The sequence below is a fragment of the Dipodomys spectabilis genome, unplaced genomic scaffold (assembly GCF_019054845.1).
Source record: "Dipodomys spectabilis isolate Male_0828 unplaced genomic scaffold, ASM1905484v1 ptg000176l, whole genome shotgun sequence".
NCBI classification, from domain to species: Eukaryota; Metazoa; Chordata; class Mammalia; order Rodentia; family Heteromyidae; genus Dipodomys; species Dipodomys spectabilis.
The window spans coordinates 5,013,435-5,032,956 of NW_024870853.1; the positions used below are offsets into that span (position 1 = coordinate 5,013,435).

General features: G+C 41.8%; 1 protein-coding gene across 3 annotated transcripts in view; it reads left to right on the plus strand.

Annotated features, from left to right (window-relative positions):
- Positions 1–19,522, plus strand: part of Ophn1 (oligophrenin 1) — a 299,051-nt gene that overhangs the window by 139,135 nt on the left and 140,394 nt on the right. For all 3 annotated transcript variants that reach the window (XM_042694942.1, XM_042694944.1, XM_042694943.1), the window contains 6 exons: positions 446–546; positions 8,520–8,611; positions 11,012–11,090; positions 13,812–13,845; positions 14,322–14,384; positions 15,466–15,540. In XM_042694942.1, coding sequence (XP_042550876.1) covers positions 446–546; positions 8,520–8,611; positions 11,012–11,090; positions 13,812–13,845; positions 14,322–14,384; positions 15,466–15,540 — 444 coding nt within the window. The remainder of the gene's footprint in view (positions 1–445; positions 547–8,519; positions 8,612–11,011; positions 11,091–13,811; positions 13,846–14,321; positions 14,385–15,465; positions 15,541–19,522) is intronic.

Consider the following 19,522-nt stretch of genomic DNA (forward strand, 5'->3'; position numbering starts at 1 on the left):
GAAAAGAGTGATCTGAGATGGAGAAATAAGAGAAGTCCATTGAAATAATTATTTGGAAAAAATACATTTTTGTTTTGTTGGGCATGTATGATAAAAATTAAAAACAAAGCTAACTAATTCAATGCTGAAGGGGATGGTGAAGAAGACACAGATGAAGGATAGCCATGTAGTAGATAGGAGGGGACAGTCCAGTGACCAATCAAATAATAGATTCTTGCGGACCTGGCAGGAAGCATGGGTTTGGAAAAGCAAGCCGGGAACACATGTAGAAGACAGTTAGGGAAGGCTAACATCTTTTTGGGTGCAGTGGGCAGGTTGCCAGGTAAAGCTTGGGGGAGGGCAAGCTGGGTCTTAAGCTTGGCCATGAAGGGCAAGCAGTAATTAACCTCAGACTTAGGGAGCTAAAGCATTAATTCTGCCAACTCAGTTTTGCCTGTCTTTGTAGGGGCTCTGGGGATCTCCTGGGTGAAATACTACTGCCAGTATGAGAAAGAGACCAAAACACTCACCATGACACCCATGGAACAGAAGCCAGGTGCTAAGCAGGTCAGTTTTTGTTTGGAGATTCATCTGTGACTGCATCTCAAAAAAGATTATCTGTCAACTCCTTGTTAAATAATCAGGCCCAGCACTGTCATGTGAAGCTGGACATACTATGTTCTTCTTGGCCTAAGTTGGCACTGGGCTATGTGTCATCCAGTTGTGTAAAAGAAGAAAATTATCATTTATTATTCTAATGTCTGCTAATGGAACAAAGAGAATAAACAAAAGTATGGACACATTGCTTTTATAGCTTTACTATAGTATTTTTCTTTCTTTTTTTTCCCTGCCAGTCCTGGAGCTTGAACTCAGGGACTGGGCTTTGTCCCTGAGACTCTCTGTGCTCAAGTTTAGCACTCTACTACTTGAACCACAGCATCACCGGCCTTTTCTGTTTATGTGTTATTGAGGAATTGAACCAGGGCTTCATGCATGCTAGGCAAGCACTCTATCATTAAGCCACATTCCCAACCTATAGTATTCTTTTTTTAAAATTTAATTTAATTTAATTTTTTTTTTATTGTAAAGATACTATACAGAGGGTTACAGTTACATGAGTGAGGTAATGAGTACACTTCCTATTGAACATTGTTACCCCCTCCATTGTTTTCCCCCTAGCATCCCTTCCCTCCCTACCTTCCCCGAGGTTCTTTTTTTTGATTGTGATTCAGTGATTACATAATTTCCCGAATTTCACAGTATTGTGGAATAATGATGCTCATTTAAAATCACAAGTTCATTCTAACTTTCCTGGAGCCCTATAGTATTCTTTTTTTTTTTTTTTTTGGGGTCCGGTCATGGGGCCTGAACTCTGGGCCTGAGCACTGTCCCTCAGCTCTTGAGCTCAAGACTAGCGCTCTTCCACTTGAGCCACAGTGCCACTTCCGGCTTTTTTCTTTTTGCTTATGTGGTACTGAGGAATCGAACCCAGGGCCTCTGGCATGCAAGGCATGCGCTCTACCACTGAGCCACCTTCCCAGCCCGCCCTATAGTATTCTTTTAAGTAGCAAATATGACAAATATGAAACGATTTCCAGAATTCCTTTTATTTATTTTTTATTTTAAATTTTTTATTATCTTTAAGTAGTTGTACAAAGAAGTTCCCATTCTACAAAATAGTATATAAATGCAAAGTGTCTGATAACATTGTCACCCATCGCTCCTAACCCATCCCTTCTCACTTTTCTTCTTTTTTTAAAATTGAGATTAGGTGATTACATATATTTCACATATTTCACAGTGTTGTGGAATAGTGATACTTAGTTAAGGTCACAAACATTTTAACCTTTTCAAGGCAAATTGTCACTATCATGGCTTCTAAAGTTTGTGAATTCTGTGAGCTTTGACAATACAATTATTTCTTCGACATCAGGTGATTATTTATATTTCTTTCCTTTCGCTTAGTGTAAGCTGTTCCCTCTTCCTCCCTTCCTATCGCTGTCTTTGGGTTGCTTAGTTCATTTTCATCTATGTCCAGTGCAGGTGTATGTCTCTTGTATGTTTTCCTGTTTCCCACTGATTCTGTGTTCTCCTAGCTTCCCTCCATTGCATGCACACGCACGCGCGCTCACACACACACACACACACACACACACACACACACACACACACACACATACACGTGGTCAAGAACATGTAATATTTAGCAATGATATGACAAAATGAGTGGCAGTCCTTTGTTTCTCCAGTCCTGTTTACTTTATCATATCTCCTTACATTTTGTCTTTAGCATCCACATATCCGGGAGACCATGCACCATTTGTCTCTTTGTTCTTGGCTTACCTCACTTAAAATGATTTGCTATAGCTCCATTCATTTCCCTGCAAATGTCATTATTTTGTCCTTTCTAATGACTGCATAATATTCCTGTTAGGTTTTTAAAAAGAGGTAGCCAAGTAAGAATCACACCACGCACGTGGTATTCAGGTAAGGAGTAGGTTTATTCATCGTTCCAGCTGATGCCAGGCCCGGTTGGCACTCCATGCGGCTGGGAAAGAGCCCTGGGCAAGAGCTGGGAAAGAGAGCTGGGAAAGAGCAGGAAAAGAGCTGAGAAAGAGAGCATCTGGGCCTGGGCTAGGCCTTATCTAGGGTATGGGTGGAGAAAGGTGTGGCCACATCAAATTCAGATGTTACCTCAGCAGATGCAGGTGTGACCTCTTCCAGGTGTGCCAGTTGCCTAGGTTATGCAGGTAATGGGTGGAGGGTGGAGTCTGCTCGCCATCCAGGAGTGGACCTTACAATTCCATTGTATATAGGTACCACAATTTTTGGATCCACTCACCAATAGTGGGGCATCAGGGTTGTTTCCATATCTTGGCTATTGTGAATAGTGCTGCAATGAACATGAAGGTGCATGTGTCCTTGTATCCTGGTTCCTGTTGCTCAAGGTAGATGCCTAGGAGTGGTATGGCTGGGTCATAAGGGAGGTCTATGTTTACCTTTCTGAGGACCCTCCAGACTGCTTTCCAAAGTGGTTGTATTAATATACATTCCCACAATGCAGTAGCATTCCTCTTTCTCCACGTCCCCTCCAGTATTTATTGTTGGAAGAATTTAAGATGTGGGCCATTCTGACTGGGCTAAGGTGGTATCTCAAGGTTTATTTGCATTTCCTTTACAGCCAGGGATGATGAACATTTCCCTTGTCTTGATATTTTGCTGGTAAATATTTTTTTCCCAATTAGTTGGCTTTCTCTCTAGTTTGGTTGCTATGTCTTTAGCTGTGCAGAAACTTTTTTATTTTAAGGTAGTTACACTTATCATGTCTCTCTCCAATTTGTTGTGACCCTGGGACTCTGTTCAGGAAGTTCCTCCCTGTGCCTATAAGTTCAAGTGTCTCTCCTACTCTGTCCTGCAGTAGTTTCAGAAGTTCAGGTTTGATGTTAAGGCCTTTAATCCATTTTGAGTTGATGTTAGTGCATGGTGACAGGCTAGGGTACACTTTTAGTTTTCTGTATGTAGCTGTCCAGATTTCCTAACACCAGTAGTTGAAGAGGCTGTGTTTCTTCCACTGTATGTCTTTGGCTCCTTTGTCAAATATCAACTGACTGTACATATGTGGTTTTATTTCTGTTTATTTATAATTTGTTCCATTGGTCTTCTGGTCTCTTTTTGTACCAGTACCAAGCTGTCTTTATTATTATGGCTCTATAGTAGAGCTTAAAATCCAGTATCATGATCCCTTCAGCATTCTTTCTTTTGTCTAGAATTGTTTTGGCTATTCTAGGTCTTTTGTTGTTCCATATAAATTTTTGGACTGTTTTCTGTATTTCAGTAAAGTATGTCATTGGCATACTTTACAATTACAATTGGCATACTTTGCAATTACAATTAATGTAATTGCATTGAATTTATATATTTATTTTGGAAGTATGGCCATTTTCACTATATTAATTCTGCTTATCGAGGAACATGGGAGGTCTTTCCATTTCCTGGTGTCCTCTAGGATTTCTTTTTTTAAAGGCTTTTATAGTTTTCATGATCCTTTACATCTTTGGTTAGGTTAATTCCTAGATTTTTTTTTTTTTTTTGAGATTATTGTGAATGGGGTTGTTTCCTTGATTTCCCATTCTGCTTATGCATTGTTGGTATACAGAAAGGCGGCTGATTTTTGTGGGTTAATTTTGTATCCTGCTACTTTGATAAAGTGGTTTATAAGGTCTAAGAGTTTGGGGGTGGAGAGTTTGGGATCATTAAGATATAAAATCATGTCATCTGCAAAAAGAGATAGTTTAGCTTCTTCTTCCCCTATGCTGATCCCTTTAATGTCTTTTTCTTGCCTTTAGAAGAGGAGTGGGAAGCATGGGCATCCTTGCCTTGCTCCTGTTTTTAAGGGAATTGGTTGTAGTTTTTCCCCATTAAGTATAATATTTATAATATTGGCTATTGGTCTTTTGTGTAAGGTTTTTATTGTTTTAAGGAATGTTCCTTCTATTACTATTTTTTCCAAGAATTCCTTTGTTTAAAGCTGTGTGTTGGTGTAAGAATAGTTTAAACTCACATTTCTAGGTAACCTTTACATATCATTTAACACATACTAGCTCTTACCCTGCCTCTCAAAAATTGCCTGGTAAGTCTACCAGACTGAGGGGGTAGCTTACTCAATTGGGAGAACACACATTCATAGATGTGACTGAAGGTCAAAACTGTTTACATTCTAAAAGTAGTTACCATGTCTCTTTCCAATATGACTTGCTTTCTTACATGCTGTTAGTGCCTTAGTTGAAGAATTTCCATGATACATGGCAACATTCACTTGTTACCGAGAAGACCCAATTTTGGAAGGCAGCAATTAGGAGGGAAATTAGACCAATTTCTGTTCATCAGTGGTGCTTTCCATAGGTGATCTCCTCTGGGGGCTTGTTTGTACAACATAAGAGGGGATTGAGATTTGGTGGAAGGCTGTAGAAAATGACGTTTTTCTTTGGATCACATGGTAAGTCCAGTATTAGACTTTTAAAAAGGAAGCTCTATAATGATATATATAGTAGGTTCATTAATCTACATTCTTAAGGTGTTTGAGTGGTCCTGTCCCCCTGCATCCTTGCCAACATTTTCTATTTTTGTTTTTATGGAAGATAGCCAATTGGAGTGACATTTGCATTTCTGTTTTTAAGAACTGTTCAGTTCATTAGCCCACTTGTTATTTGGATTATTTATTTATTTGTTTATTTAGTGCTGGTAGTGGGTCTTGAACTGAGGGTTTTATGCTCTTGCTTGGCTATTTTGCTCAGTGCTGGTGCGCTCCTACTTGAGCCACAGCTCCCTTCTGACATTTTGCTGGTTACTTTTTTTTGCCTGTCCTAAGGCTTAACTCCAGGCATGGGAGCTTCTTTTGCTCAAGGTGAGCATTCTACCACTTGAGCCACAGTGCCACTTCTGGCTTTTTTTTCTTGATTGTAGGGCTTGAAGTTGGGGCCTGAATGCTGTTCTTGAGCTGCTTTGCACTTAGGCTAGCACTCTACCACTTGAGCCACAGTACCACTTTTGGTTTTTGAGTGGTTGATTGGAGATAAGAATCTCACAGGGACTTTTCTATTTGGGCTGGCCTTGAATAGTAATCCTCAGATCTCAGCCTCCTTATTACCTAGCATTATAGGTGTCAGCCACTGGCACAGGCTTTTTTATGTTTAAAGTTTTTCTTTTAGCCATGCTGGGGCTTGATCTTGGTCTCATGCCTACTAGGCAGGCACTGTACCATTTGAACTATGCCCTAGTCCTCTCATCCATGTTTTTTTTTTTTTTTTTATTGGAGAGTCATTTAGTCACTTATGACTTCAAAGAATCACTATTTCCAGTCTGCTAATTGTCAAAGTGCCTTTTAGCATGGCTTCAATAAATTTACCATGTGTTAAGCCACAGAGTTGTCCTAAGCCAGCCAGAACTCAGCTGATGTATCTGAGCAGCAAGTCTTTATTAAGTAACTCTTTAACTTGCATTTTTCTACGCACATTACTTTCTAAATCATGGACATTAAAACTTCTCTCATCTGGGTGTTGGTGGCTCATGCCTGTAATCCTAGCTTCTCTGGAGGATGAGATCATAGGATGGAAGTTGAAAGCCGACCATGGTAGGAAAGCCCGTGAGACTTTTATTTTCAATTAACCACCAAAAAAAAAAAAAAGAAGAAAGTAAAAGTATAGCATAGCTCAAGTGACAGAACACCAGCCTTGAGCATAAAAAGCTAAGGGTCTAAGTTCAAGCCCTAGAATCAGTGGGCGTGCTTGCATGCACACATGCATACAGGTGTCACTTAGGCCCTTCCTTCCTTGCTGAGAAGTGAATATTGCAAAGAGCAAAATGAAATGCATATATACTGACTTTATCTCTGCCTAGCAAATGAGAACAAGGCTTCCACTTAGGTTTTATTTCCTTCTTGCTTTTTTACTGGCTACCAGCTGGCAAAACTGCAATGGTGTCTGCCTAACCAACTGCAATGCAGAATTCCTCAGGGAACAGGAAGAGGAACTCAGCTTACCATTTAGAAGGCAGGAATGGGGCTGTACTAATTCCCCAAGTTGGAAGTAGAAATAATTTCTTATTGTTCTTTGACTTGCTTCCTAGTATTGGTCCATGTTTCTGAAATGTAAATAATATAAATGATGCTAGGATAATAGTAGTATTTTTAGAGCTAAACTCTGTTCTATCATGTGCCTTATTTTCTCTCCCAGAACTACATTGAACTAGGTGTCAGAACCACAGTTTGATACTGGAGGAATTGACATTTTGGACTGACACTTACCAGTGTCTCCTGCTAGCTCATCCTGCCAACTCTCATTTGTGTTGTACTGGTCACCTTGTCAATAGTATTTTATTGGATCCTTGTCCTTCTCATCCTTCCCATATTAGAAGTTTTGGGCACTGGGGGCTTGCACCTGTAATTCTAGCTACTTAGGAGGCTGAAATCTGGTGATCATGTTTTGAGGTCAGCCCAGGCTGAAAAGTTCATGGGTCCGTCTCCAAAATAACCAGCAAAAAGTAGGGCTGGAGACACAGTTCAACTGGTAGATCACCAGCCATGAGCAAGCCAAGCAAGCATCAGGCCCTGAGTTCAATCCCCAGAACACACACACACACACACACACACACACACACACACACACACACACACACACACACACACACACACACACACACACACACACACACACACACAGATTAAGGAATGAGGGTAGATAGATTATGGTATGGAGAAAGAAGAATAGAAAGAATGCTGTAGTTTGAGCTTGTTCAAGACCTGTTTTTCAATCCTAGCTTTATGGTATACTTGAGTTTTGAGCTTGAGTAAATTACCTGATGTGAGCTAGGCAACTCTGGCTTACACCTGTAATCATAGCTACTCAAAAGGGTGAGATCTGAGAATTTTGGTTCTAAGCCTGGGCAGGGAAGTCTGTGAGACTCTTATTTCCAATTAACCACCAAAAAGCCAGAAGTTGGAGTAATGGTTCAAGTGGTAGAGTGCTAGCCTTAAATGCAAAAGCTCAGGGATAGTGTCCAGGCCGTGAGTTTAAGCCCCAGGACCGGCACAAAAATTACTTAATGTGACTTTGTCTACTTATCAGAAAAGGGGCAAGGACAATGATTTAGTTGAGAAACATTTATTGAGAACTAACTGTTTGCTAGGGTACTAGAGCTATAAAAATGAACAAGAGGGGTTGGAGGTGTGGCTCAGTTGGTAGAATTCTAGCCAATGAATGAAAGAGATCACAGGTATAGACTTCAAGTCCTGCTTGCAGGACTTGAAGAATCAGATGTGAAAACAAGAAATTATAATATGAAGTTCAGGGGCTGGGAAGGTGGCTCAGTGGTAGAGCGCTTGCCTTGCATGCATGAGGCCCTGGGTTCGATTCCTCAGCACCACATAAGCAAAAGAAAAAAGCCGTAAGTGGCGCTGTGGCTCAAGTGGTAGAGCGCTAGACTTGAGCTGAAGAGCTGAGGGACAGTGCCCAGGCCCAGAGTTCAGGCCCCATGACTGGACCCGCTCCCCCAAATAATAATAATATGAAGTGCAAATTGCAGAATGTGTACTGGATGTGGCTTGGGGTGGGGGGGCGAAGATTGTGGAGGAAATGAAATATAAAGGGTGGTTTTTAGAACAAGTAAGAGTTATACTAAAGCTAAGAACACAAAGTCACTTAGGGTGAGGAGAACAATCTATTCCAGGTCATGGTATCATAAAAAGGTACCATGTGTATGACATGAGTATTTTTTGTGCTTGTACTGGGACTTGAACTCAGGGCTTGGGTGATGTCCCTTTTTCATTCACAGCTAGTACTGTACCACTTAAGCTGCACTCTACTTCTGGATTTATGGTGGTTAATTGGAGATAAGAGTTTATCTGACTTTCCTGCCTGAGGTGGCTTTAAACCTTGCTTCTCAGATCTCAGTCTCCTGAGTATCTAGGATTCTAGTTGTGAGCCACTGGCACCCAGCCATCCTCCATTTCATTTTTCAAGCTGCTAATTCTTGTCTCCTATCAGGGGCCCTTGGATTTAACCTTGAAGTACTGTGTAAGAAGGAAGACAGAATCCATTGACAAGAGGTTCTGCTTTGATATAGAAACCAATGAGAGGTAAGTTGGGCTGTGAGCTGCTGTGGAATGACCATGTCCTAGGTGCCACAAACAGAGCCTGGATGGGTCTTTTATTTTCCTCTTACATTCCTTGATGAAAACAAGCAAGTATGTCTAAGGCAGTGTTTTCTGGATTCTCCAGTCTGCCGTTCACAGGGATCCCTGCTGGACTTGGTCTAAGGCTGCTTTTCTCTGTGAATACTTTAGATTTCTATTATCTGCTGTGGGTAGAAAGAATCTCTCAGGATTTAGTTTGCCATCACATACACATAAAAAAGTGTTCCAGATACTTCTGTAGCTGGATAAGTGTATTAACTCACAGCTTATATAGAGTTGCAGATTTTGGATTTGGAGGCACTGTTTCTCTCCATTGCCACCTTTTTTCTTTTCTGAACTCAAACAGCTTTATTTAAGGAGATTGTGTGTGTGTGTTTGTGTGTGTGTGTGTGTGTGTGTGTGTGTGCATGCACATGTGCACACACATGTGTGCAATCCATGTTTGAACTGAGGGCCTTTGCTTCCAAGAGATAGTGCCTTCCTTCTGCTTCTTCCAGAGAGACCAAACCCATTCTTTCAAGTCTTTTTATATGGTTTCTAATCCTATCCACTTGGGTTCCAACTCTCATGACTTAGTCACTTCCTGAAGTCCCCAACTTCTGAAGTCCTTCTTATTAAAGCTTAACTTTCAGTACATGAATTTGGGGTGAGAATTCAGACCATAGCAGATGGCCTACAAGTACGCAGCAGCCATATGCCAAGCAGATGAGGCCTAATAGTGTAGTAGTTAAAAATGTTGCTGCTAGCTGAGCACCATTGGAGCAATTCTTATAATCCGACCTATTTGGGAGGCTGAGCACAGAAAGATCATGGTTTGAAGAAAGCTTATGTAGAAAAGTTTGTGAAAGGGGCTGGGAGGGTGGCTCAGTGGTAGAGCACTTGCCTTGCATGAATGAGGCCCTGGGTTCAATTCCTCAGCACCACATAAGGAGAAAAAAAGCCGGAAGTGGTGCTATGGCTCAAGTGGTAGCATGCTAGCCTTGATCTGAAGAGCTGAGGGACAGCGCCCAGGCCCAGAGTTCAGGCCCCCACGACTGGACACCCCCCCCCCCCCCCCAAAAGTTTGTGAGATTCCATTTGCACAGAGGGAAGTGGATTAGGTGGTGTGGGCCTGTCCTCTTAGCTATGATGGAAGACTAGGTAGATCAAAGCTCAGGCATGTTCAGGTGGAAAGTAAGTCTGTATCTCTAAAGTAATAAGTGAAAAGCAAGGCTAGTGGTGTGGTTCAAGTGATAGAGCACCAGCCTAACAAGCATAAAGCCCTAAGTTCAAACCTTGGTACTGCTAAGAAAGAAAAGAAGGAAGGAAAGAAGAAAAATATGGGTGGAGGGCCAAACTTTCCGAAATTAACTTCCTCTACTGCTGTGTGACCTTTGGATAACCTCTCCGTGCTTCGGCTTCCACTTCAATATGATAGAAATGATTACTGTTACAACTGTTTCAAGGCTTGTGAGATACATTAAATGTGTTAATACATGTAACTCTACTTAGGACAAGACCTGGAACCTAGTTACAATTCAGTATCATTATTGAATAATAGTCATCATCATTATGTTGTCCATCAGCTAGAACATTCTCCCTGTTGCTGAGGCAGGCTTCATATGGCTGAGATTTTTTTTTCTAGCTTCTTGGCTCTCCTAGGTGGTAGAAAGGGCCATTTCCCTGACAGATAAATGTGGCTACAATGTACACACTCACCCTGAGAGTCCAGACTATGTGCATATCTTCCAAAGAGAGGACAGTTCCCACACAGTGAAACCATTTTACATGTGCCCTGTGGGGTGAGGTATCTTGACATCTGCCTTCCTGTTTCTTTGCTGGACCTGGCATGGGACCACCATGATACTACTTCCCCCAGATTTCCCAGAGTTACTCTTCTCTCAGTGGCCCATCATTGTTCTAGTTAAAGGAGATTTGTGTGTGTGTGTGCGCGCGCGCGCGCGTGCATGCATGCGCGCACATGCATGCCCGTACTGGGGCTTGAACTTAGGGCCTGAGCATTGTCCCTTCATTTTTTCCACTCAGTGCTGGTGGCCATAGCTTGTTCTGCTTCTGGATTTTTGTTTGTTAATTGAAGATAAGAGTCTTATGGACTTTTCCTGCCTGGGTTGGCTTTGAATCCCCATCCATAGATCTCAGCCCTCTGAGTAGCTGGGATGACAGGCATGGGCCACTATCTCCTTGCTTCTTAAAGGCAATTTTAAACGCTTAAAATTTTCTGAGTCTGTTCCCCAAGTCCATTCATTGGGATACCTCCCAAGGAAGAGAGTAATCCTAGATCACAAGAATCTACTTTCTCACATGCGTTTTCTGCTTTTAACATTTTTTTTTTTTTGTTCTCAGGCCAGGAACCATCACTCTGCAGGCCCTTTCTGAAGCTAACAGAAGACTATGGATGGAAGCCATGGATGGGAAAGAACCTGTAAGTTACCTCCCACACCAGGGAGACCCAAGCAGCATAAACCTGTGTAATGCGCCCTCTAGTGGTATCTGTGGCTCAACGACAGTGACTGATTGTAGATGCTTCAGATTCAAATATTCTGGTGGAATCCTTTCACTTCATTATTTAGCAAATGAGCCAGCTGAGTTCTTGAGAGGGTGAGGAACTTGTCTGGGATCACCTTCAGAGAAGTCAAAGTTTCCAGTTCCAGTGTTAAATGATGTAGCTATTAATGTCCATATGACAGCAAACAAAATGAAGGCCTCCCCCCTGCCTTTTTTCCCCTTTCAGATTATAAAATGAAGGTGCTCAGATAGAAAGCTAGAAAATAATTGTTATGGCTGTGAATAAGCATTTATGAAGTTTTCATTGGAAATGATTTTTCTTCCCGTTCTTATGCTCCCTGCTGCTTTAGTCTCTGTCAGGGTTTATCTGGGGGTAGTGATAGAGTTGCATACAGTATCTGAGGATACTTCATGTAGAACACTGTTGCCCAGCTGGACCAATGATCCCTCAAAAGATTTAGTGATTAGCTGCCCATTGGTGGCTCATGCCTGTACTCCTAGCTATTCAGGAGGCTGAAATATGAGGATCATGGTTTGAAGACAGTCCAGACAGACACAGCTGAGAGGTTTTTATTTCCAATTAACTAGTGAAAAAAGCCTTAAACGGAGCTGTGGCTCAAGTGGTAGAGCCCCAGCCATGAGCCAAAAAGCCCAACGAGAGCATGAAGTCCTAAGTTCTAACCCTTGTACTGGCACACACAAAAAAGTGATTTTCCCACAGAGACCAAAAAGAACTGTTAGACATTAGTGAAAAGCATTGTATTTTCAGTGTCTTGTCGAGTTGAGATCTCTTAGTGGCATATGACAAAATCTAGCTTTCTCTTCTTGGAAACAAACAAAACTATATACGGATCCTGAATCTGCCATTAAATAGTTGTGATTGCAGCAAGTCATGTCATATCTCTGCTTTTTCATTTCTTCTTTCTAGTCAACTCCACCTGCCTCACATAGTTGCTTAGAAAAATCACAAGAAAACCATTCTGTACCTGCCACTGTGTTGTATTTGTTTTGGGTGCTCCTTCCTGACCTGGAGGATGGGCTAAATCACTGAAGTTCAGCAGGATTCGAACACAATGTTAGATCCTTGCTTTATTCAAGTCAACAGTAGGCAGTGCATTCTAGGGTTTTCTTTCTTTCGCTCCTCAGTGCCCTGGAGAACAGAAGAGTGAGCAGCTCTCACATTATATTTGCAGCAACCAGGCAGGTAGCAAGAGAGAGAACTGGTAGCAAAGACTGCCATCCAGTGGACCAAGACCTGTCTTTCCTCTGGTCACTTTCCAGATTCTTGATGTTTGACTCTTTACTATGTCTGTGAGATTTGTAAGGAGGTATGAGGAAGCTCAGAAAGGCATTTTGCTCTCCATTCTGTTTCCAGCATTTGCCCTCCTGTAACGTTTTTAAAGATTGAAGGATATCAATGTCTCCTTGTGGAGAATGATGCTAACTGATTCTGCTTGTCTCCCCATAAAGCTCTTGTTTATATAAGCAGCTGCAAAGGAGAGCTGGGTGTGGTAGCTCAAACTTGTAATCCTAGGGCTCAGAAGGCATAGATTGCAGGATTTTGTTTTGAGGCTAGCCCAAGCAGAAAACTTTAGGAGACTCCATATTAACCAATGGTGTGGAAAGGTTTTGCCTTTTCTCCCATCTATAGAGGAAGCACAGTTCTGGATGTAGTGGTGGGACCTGTAATCCACACTGATGTGGGAAAGCACAAATAGGAGCATTGCAGGTTGGCCCAGACATAAAATGAGATCTCCCCACTGAAAATAACAAATGCCCAAATGGACTGGAGGCATGGCTCAAGTGATAGAGCAACTGTGTAGTGAGTGTAGGCCCTGAGTTCAATCCCTAATATTGTAAGGAATAAAAAGGGAAGCTAGCAAGTACAGAAATATATCCCAATGAAATATCCAATGCACATATGAGAACCTGTTCAAGCCTTAGGTAACAGAAGGCATATGGAATATTCATTTCCTGCAGCTGAACACTTCCATTGTTGCCATTTCACTCAACACACCAACCCATTGACATTACACAGTACATGCACGAATGGATTGAAGTGTCATCTATTCAGACCCTGATCCCTGCCCGTTTTTTTTTTGTCAGTTGTGGGGCTTGAACTCCCAGCCTGTGAACTATCCTCAGCAATTCAGCTCAAAGCTAGTGCTCTACCACTTGAGCTGCCGCGCCACTTCCGGGTTTCTGATGGTTAATAAGAGTCTCGTGGACTTTCCTGCCCAGGCTGACTTTGAACTTTGATCCTCAGATTTCAGCCTCCTGAGTAGCTAGGATTAGAGGTGTGAGCCATGGGTGCCTGGCCTTCCTTTTTGTTGTCGTTGTTGTTGCTTGTGGAGCTTGAACTCAGGGCCTGGTAAATGTGTAAGATGAATTGGTCATAGCCTTAGGTACAGTGAATTGCTGTAATCAAATGTAATTCTCAGGGACTGTGGATTTTTGTTTTGCAGGGTTCTGGTCCAAGGTGATTCTGTTTTGCCCATTTCCCCTCTTATTCCAGCCCTGGAGTCTGTATAATAATTTTGGTTGCCTATCTGGGGAAAATGACTTAATACTATTTGTTGTACTTAACCTGCAGTGATTCACAATAGCCATGTTTGTTTCTGTTTCTTTTCTCTTATAGATCTATCACAGCCCCATAACGAAACAGGAAGAAAGTGAGTCATTCAAGTTTCTGCCCAGTCCTACTAGCTGCTGGCATCAATGCTATGTACAATTCATTCAAATCTGTTTATGGATGCCACTGTGGGAATGAAATTCAATATTCTATCTGTTGATTAAACTGAGATCACTTGATTGTAACTTATAGCGGAGATGGTAGTGATGATATAGAGCATATATGTTATCACCTTTTCTTTGTAGATATGATAGGAATGATGTGCCCTTTCAAGCTAACATTTCCATTTGAGATTGCTTGTGCAGAGGTAACAGAAAGAAATAAATAAAACATTTAGTTTTGTAGGAGTTAAATTCTAAACCTGCTGTGAGTTGAAAGACCTTTTAAGCTAAGGGAGACTGTCAGTGAACACCCAGACCCTTTGATCTCTCACTGTATTTTCAGGGTGGCTATTGTATGTTTGTTAGGGATGCTGCTGCAATAAGATCTAACTCTGCTTTCCTTTCCTTGACACAGTGGAGCTGAATGAAGTGGGGTTCAAGTTTGTTAGGAAGTGCATCAATGTCATCGAGACCAAAGGTAAGGTTAGAGCCATAGCCTTGACATTATTTCCACTCTATTGTCATCCCCAGTCACTTTCTCTGAAGTAGCAATGATATCATGTGTGCTGAAGAGCTATTGTAAAAATGACAACTGTTTATAAAACCCTGACACAATTTTCTAGAATGTTCTAGAAAATTCTAGTTATATCCAAGCATATCTGGATAATTTATGGTTTCAGAGTTTTAAAAGAGAGGTAATATTGTAAACATATTCTGCCATAGTGCTTGGTGTTCTTCAAGAAGTTTAATGATGGTTCCATCCCAAAGAGTCATGAGTTCAGTTTCTGTAGCAATACCTATTGACATTGGGCACACTGGGATCAGTGTGTTTCCAGGGTTATGACTCTTGGGATATTTCCACTGACTATATTCCCAATGCTGGTGGTTCGCGTATATGAGCCAAGGCTCTTTTTATTTTGACATGGTGCTTCAGTCTTACTTTAGCTTCACATCTGCCTTATTTTATCCCTCTTCCCTGGTTTGTTTATTTATTTAATTTATTTTTTATGCCAGTCCTAGAGCTTGAACTCAGGGCTTGGACACTGTCCCTGAGGTTCTTTTGCTCAAGGCTAGCACTTTACCACTTTTGAGTCACAGCTCCACTTTTGGCTTTTTTCTTTTGAGTAGTTTATTGGAGATAAGAGTCTCATGGACTTTCCTGCCTGGACTGGCTTTGAACTGTGATTCTCAGATCTCAGCCTCCTGAGTAGCTAGGATTACAGGCGTGAGCCACCGGTGCCCAGGTCCTTTTTCCTTTTATGGAACAACTTGAAGGTTAAGATTTCTTCCTTTTTCATTTACCTATGAACATCTTTCTGACATGGCTCTGGCCAAGCACTTAAAAGCACGTGTTTCACTATGGTGCAAATGAAAGCATGGGTTGTTGTGCAGACATCTTTCAGGATTGTGATGGTGTCATAGGAGAGCTGAAGAACTTGAAGAGAGTAGAGGCCCCTGCCCATCTGAAGTTATGATTAACACTTCGTTTTCTAACCTGGAGGAGATGGGGCTGCTGTTTACATGAACACCACTCACCTGACCTGGTTTTCTTTTCCTAGGGATCAAGACGGAAGGGCTATACCGCACAGTGGGCAGCAATATTCAGGTTCAGAAGCTGCTGAATGCATTTTTTGGTAACTAATTCACTCTTTTCACTTCTTATGGGAAATAGTTTGTGTGTTAGCAACCAAACCGGATTGGAAGAAAAAAGAAACAGTGCCAAGGAAGGTTGTAAAATTTTTTTGTGTGCTGATCTTGGGGCTTGAACTCAGGACCTGGGCACACTGTCCCTTTGGTGCTCAAGGCTATCACTCTACTACTTGAGCCACAGCTCCATTTCTGGCTTTTTGGCCGTTAATTTGAGATAAGAGTCTTGGGAACTTTCCTTCCTGGGATGACTTCGAATCTCAGTCCTCAGACATCAGCCTCCTGATTAGCTAAAATTACAGATGTGAGCTACCTACTGCTCAGCTTGTAGAACGTTTTTATTTTGAGTTGAGATGTTATGTTGTCGCCCTAGCTGGTCTCAACAATATGGATTCCTGCCATCTTCCTGCTTTTGCCTTTGAAGTAGTTGAAATGGATAGGCATCACCACTACTGCTCTGTCGAATATTAGAATCTATTTGAATGTAATAAGTGTACACATATTTTCCCCCTATTGTGTGAGAGGCAGTCTTGCCTTGAAGAAATGATTATTATTTCTCCTTGCTCTCATCCTATTCACCCATCCCTCACTTTGTGACCTGGCTTCCACCCCTACCTCTGTTCCCCAGCTTCCATGGTTACACATAACAAGTATCTGTTGATGAGTAACAATGAATACTCTTTAGTCCAATCTTACTTAAGCAGACTACTCTCTCATTTTGGAAAACTGTCCTCTTAGTTAACATTGTGATGCAACATTGCCTCTATTCTTTGAAGAATCTCATGCTTTCCTTTGTCCATTATTTTTACTGGATTCTGTTGTGTGTGTATCTTCTGGTACTGTGGCTTGAACTCTGGGCTTAGGCTCTATCCCTTAGTTTTTTGAATTTTGTGTTTAGCTCTCTGTGGATCAGCATGATCCATTCAAACTTTTTTAGAACGTTTCTTAGGCCAGGCATAAAGTTGCCTTTGCTGACTTCTTCAGAGCAGCTAGCGAGGCCTGACTCTTAGCTTGCCATTCTTACTGATCAAAGCACGACCATCTCTCAGTTCTGTGTAAATTCTGGGACTTGTTCAGTTCTAAGTCCCTGGTGTTATTTTTCCCCCTTATCCTGTGGAGTTCCTCCCTTTGCTTGCTATTCACTCCTGGCATTACATTCAACAAGAACTCATGGGAATCCTTGGGATTTTTTTGTGTGAGGGTCTTTCTCTATATAGTTCCTTCTCTTTTTATTTTTAATTAATTAATTAATTTTTGGTCGGTCATGGGGCTTGAACTCTGAGCCTGAGCACTGTCCCTCAGCTCTACAGCTCAAGGCAAGTGCTCTACCACTTAAGTGCCACTTCCTATAGTTCCTTCTTTTGTGGTGCTCTCCTTAGAAATTCTAGCTGATTCAGTCTCCTGGACCTTTGACTTTTGTTTCTTTGCTTGAACAAGATTCCCCTGTTTAGGTTAGCTTCTTACTGCCTCTATTCCCATCAAGAAAGCACCTTTAGGTAGTCAGTTGTGGCAATGATAAGGCTGATCTTATTGGTTTCCTCATCATCAGAGCCAAAGTCCAGTTGCTGTCCATGTTCAGGTACCTCAAATAGTTATTTCTTTTTTTGGGGGGGGGTGTCCAGTGGTGGGCCTGAACTCTGGGCCTGGGTGCTGTCCCTCAGCTCTTCAGCTCAAGGCTAGCGCTCTACCACTTGAGCCACAAGCCACTTCTGGCTTTTTTCTTTTTGCTTATGTGGTGCTGAGGAATCAAACCCAGGGCCTCATGCATGCAAGGCAAGCGCTCTACCACTGAGCCTCCTTCCCAGCCCAAATAGTTATTTCTTATCTGTTGTCCAGTTTGCTAATTGTTGTAATGGAAGGGCAAGTCTGGTACCAGTTGCTCCCCCTACCCCTGGCTGGGAGATAAGGCAGTCTATGGGGTTTTACTAGGACCTATGGCTCTTAGCTTCTCAGAACTTCAATGCTACATGTCATCTCCTGAGGTAAGGGATTCAGTTGCCCACATCACCTGTGCTTTTCAACCTGATTTTGGGCGTGACACATGTGCTCACTAAAGTGCACTGTAAGAAATGGATATGGTGGAGACAGCAAACCTTACAAGGTCAAGGAATCAATACTGGAATCCCTGCATAAGCTGGCTCCTCAGTGATGTTCCCTAGCTTCTCCTATTTGTCATGGCCAATGTAAAATGGGTGGTGTTTTTCTCCCTGCGAGCCTGCTCTTCTTTTGTAGGTGGTGGCAAAGTATCTGCAAAGCAGTAGTTTGCATAAAGCTCTCACTTTGCTCTTTTTCTGATTCATGGCCTATGTATTTGGAACCTCGGCTAGCTTTTACAGATGCTGTGGGACTTAGTAATGCATATTTGGTGGGTTTTATTTTTTTATTTTTTTATTTTTTTTGGGGTCCCGTCATGGGGCCTGAACTCTGGGCCTGGGCGCTGTCCCTCAGCTCTTCAGCTCAAGGTGAGCACTCTACCACTTCAGCCACAGTGCCACTTCCGGCTTTTTTTTTCTGCTTATGTGGTGCTGAGGAATCGAACCCAGGGCCTCATGCATGCAAGGAAAGCGCTCTACCACTGAGCCACCTTCCTAGGCCTTGGTGGTTTTTGTAAAATACATCCTTAACAGTTTTTTAAAAAAATCTTTAAGTAGTGGTACAAAAGGGTTTCAGTTTAAACTGTCCATTTATAAGTACAATGCATCTCCATCAGTATCATGCCTTCCATCCTTCTACTGCCCCACCCAACCTCACCCCTCCCCTCAAGTTACCTGGTTCCATTTTCACATGTACATTGAACATAATGATTATATTCTCCCACCTTTCCCCTCTTTGTCTACCCTGTGGTAGTTTTGCATTACCGATCATCCCATTTATTCCCCAGTATCTATTTTACCTAATGACATTATATTGTTGGATTTTTTTTATTGTGAAAATACTGCACAGAGGGTTACAATTACATGGTCAAGATAATGAGTACATTTCTTATCAAGCATTGTAGCCTCCTCCTTTGTTTCCCCTTCCCATCCCTTCCCATCCTCCCCCCGTCCCCCCACCCAATCCTCCCCGCTACCCCCCCCCTCCCCTCCCCCCACACCAAAGTTGTAAAGTTCATTTTTCAACAGAATGACTTGTACATCTCATTGTTGCAATGGGTCCACCTGTATCCCTATTTGAACGACTTGTTTTTCCCCTTCCCCTCCACAAATTATACCGACATCAAATACAGTGAAAGCAGGGGTTATACTGTGGGGGAGGGACATACAAAGCAACAATGAAATAATCTTATATTATTGGATTTTAAATCTTCCAGTTGCTTCATTCCTGGGCCATTAAGCATACTTTTTCATATATAAAATAGCTGACAGTGTGGCCCAGGTTATTGAATCTGAAAAATCATTGAACTGAGATCCACTGTTTAGAATTCTGTTTTCAGTATCAGTACATTCTTCTACCTGATATATTCTAAGCTGAAAGGAAATGCCATTCCAAGGATTCTATAGAAGAGCTTAAACAAGACAGAAATGATTCCCTAAAATTGCATGATTGGATTCAAATAACTGAAGAAAGTAGCACAATTGTCATATCTCATTTCTTCAGCATCATCTTCCAAATAGCATTCATGGGAATATTGGAAATAGAGTCTAGGAAGGTCCAGATATAAATATTTATAGATAAAATAAAAGACAGAGCTGGATGTGATAGTATATGACTGTAATTCCAGCTTAGAAGCTAGAAGCAGGAGAATCACAAGTTTGAGAATTGCTTGGGCTATAGCAAGACCCTGTCATTCTCAGCCAGACATACAACACTGCTATATACTTATTTATATAATAAAGTAGTAACCCTGGATCCCTTTCTCAAGTCTAAGAAATTCTAGATCTGGTGGTTGCTGTCACTGATTTCTTCTTTTAGCAAATATCTGATACCAACCTAGGGTTAGAATCAGGCATTACTATAGGAGTAGACCAC